Source organism: Plecotus auritus (assembly GCF_963455305.1).
Source record: "Plecotus auritus genome assembly, chromosome: 1".
NCBI lineage: Eukaryota > Metazoa > Chordata > Mammalia > Chiroptera > Vespertilionidae > Plecotus > Plecotus auritus.
The window spans coordinates 81,118,122-81,120,499 of record NC_137770.1 but is presented as its reverse complement, the minus strand read 5'-3'; the positions used below and the strand labels follow the sequence as shown (position 1 = coordinate 81,120,499).

General features: G+C 39.2%; 1 protein-coding gene across 1 annotated transcript; it reads right to left on the bottom strand.

Moving 5' to 3' along the window:
* Nucleotides 1-912: 912 nt before the first annotated feature.
* On the bottom strand, nucleotides 913-1,887 carry LOC308254510 (olfactory receptor 11H4; the record flags this gene model as incomplete). The annotated part of the gene is made up of 1 exon (XM_080680616.1): nucleotides 913-1,887. The coding sequence occupies one exon, from the start codon at nucleotides 1,885-1,887 to the stop codon at nucleotides 913-915; it is 975 nt and encodes a 324-aa protein (XP_080536742.1).
* Between the last annotated feature and the right edge of the window lie 491 nt (nucleotides 1,888-2,378).

Below are 2,378 nucleotides of genomic sequence, written 5' to 3'. Positions count from 1 at the left end.
TCAGAGAGGAAGAGAGAGGGAGAGAGAGATAGAAACATCAATGTGAGAGAATCATTTGTTGGCTGCCTCCCACACACCCCCTACTGGGGATCGAGCCCACAACCCAGGCATGTGCCCTTGACTGGATTCGAACCTGGGACCCTTCAGTTCGCAGGCCGATGCTCTATCCACTGAGCCAAGCAGCTAGGGCAACAGAGTTTCTTATGGTCAAGATAAGTTTTTTTTTTTTCTTCTTTCTCTCTTAATAGAGAGAAAGTATGTTTAGATAAGATTCTAGATTAGGTATAAGCAATGAGTGTCAAAGATTATAGAAAGGTCTCATGGCTAGTTAAAAGTCACTGCACCTTTAATATACATTAAACATGTGCAGTTGTTTTGTATATCAATTATACCTAAATAAAACTTTAAAAAAAGTCACTGCACATTTAACTACAGGTATCCCCCATGCTTCAAAAGTTTGCATTATGCTACTTTGCTTTTATGAAATAATTACATTAGTACCTGTTTTTGCTAACTATAAGAAATTCGAAGATTTTCACTTTAAATGAATGGTAATTGCTTCTTCCCTTTATAGCATAGCCTTAAGAAAGGGTTCATAGGGATGCTCTACTTTTGGATAGCAGGGATACCTATACTTGTCCTAAAACTGATAATAAACCTTTCAGGGAAGTCTAATTTCCCTCATATAGGATTCCCATTTTATTATTTCATTAAGGAAATCCTTTAAAAGATTTCATTGTATGTTGCAGTCCAGTGAATTAAGGCTTTTGTAGTCAGCATAGGTATTTAATTGGGTACACTTCCAGGAAAAAATATATGGCCTCTAACTACTCAGAGTGAGACCATTGAAAGAACTTATACATCTTCACCTTATTACTTATTATAACTTGGAAGTAAGGCACATTTTTTGGCTCATGAATTTTGACTAATTCTCATTCTGAATAGAACATTTCTCAGAGCAAGCTTCATGTCCTTATTACGAAGACTATAGATCAGGGGATTAAAGAGAGGAGTCATTATTGAATACACCAGGGTGAGGATCTTCTGCATCAAAGTTGGGATGCCATATGTAGGGCTCACGTACATTACCATGACTGTCCCATAGAAAAGAGACACCACAACTAAATGAGAACCACAGGTGGAAAAGGCCTTTCTCCGACCAGCTGCAGAAGGGACCCGAAAAACAGCTCTGAGCAACAGAATATAGGATCGAAGAATATACATAACAGTGAAAAAGAGGACAAGGGAGCTCTGAGTATAGAAAATAAATTCAGTAATGGGGGCTGGAGCACAGGATAGAGCCATCAGTGGGTCCATGTCACACAGAAAGTGATCAATGATATTGGATGCACAGAAGGGGAGTTGGGAGATGAAGAAAATGGGGATTGGGTAGCCAAGGAATCCGATGATCCAGCATAGAGACACCAGCATTCCACAGAATTTCCCAGTCATGATGGTGGGGTAGTGCAGTGGGTGGCAGATGGCCAGGTACCGATCATAAGCCATTATTGCCAGAAAAAGACATTCTGTTGTGCCGAGGGAAAAGAAGAAATAGAACTGGAGGAAGCAGCCAGAAAATGAGATGGCCTTGGTTTTGGAGAGAATGTTGGTTAACATGTTAGGAACAGTGGAAGAAACATACCAGATCTCAAGGAAGGCAAAGTTTCCCAGCAGAAAGTACATGGGTGTGTGTAGTCGTGGGTCCCATCTCACTGCACAGATAATGGCTCCATTCCCCAGCAAGGTCAGGACATAAATCACCAAAAACAGTGAGAAGAGGAAAATCTGTATCTCCCAGCAACCAGGGAATCCCAGGAGAACAAACTCAGTCACAAGGTGTGTTGCTGACCTGTTCATGGGTCTTAAATCTACGAAGAAGAAAGACATGAGTGTAAACCCAAGTTGACTGGCTTCCTACATATCTATCTCAAGGACCTTATTGAGAAGAGAACTTAAACTCTATAGGAAAAATATAGGGTGTCCCCAAAAATGTATGCACACACTTTGAATAATTATCGAGGCAGTGTTTATTAAAATACATTTCATTTTCAAAATTGAGCTATCAGCTGTTAGAGTATATGTACATTTTTTTGGGGGACACCCTGTATATGAGATATTTTGAGACCAGATGGGACTAAATCCCCTTATTTTGAAATGATTGTGGTTCTAAATATCAGTATTAGTTTTCTAGAATTCAAATGCAGCAGTAGTTTTCCACACCAGTAGTACAACCAGACAAATTCATTTCATTTTTGCTTTGATCCTTAAGAAGACATTTTTAGATTTGAGTTTGTTTTTCTAAAGGTTATTAAAGGTCTTTATGCACAAATTCATCCACTTTCTTATTCAGCTTACATTGTTAAAAAAAGGGGGGGAGG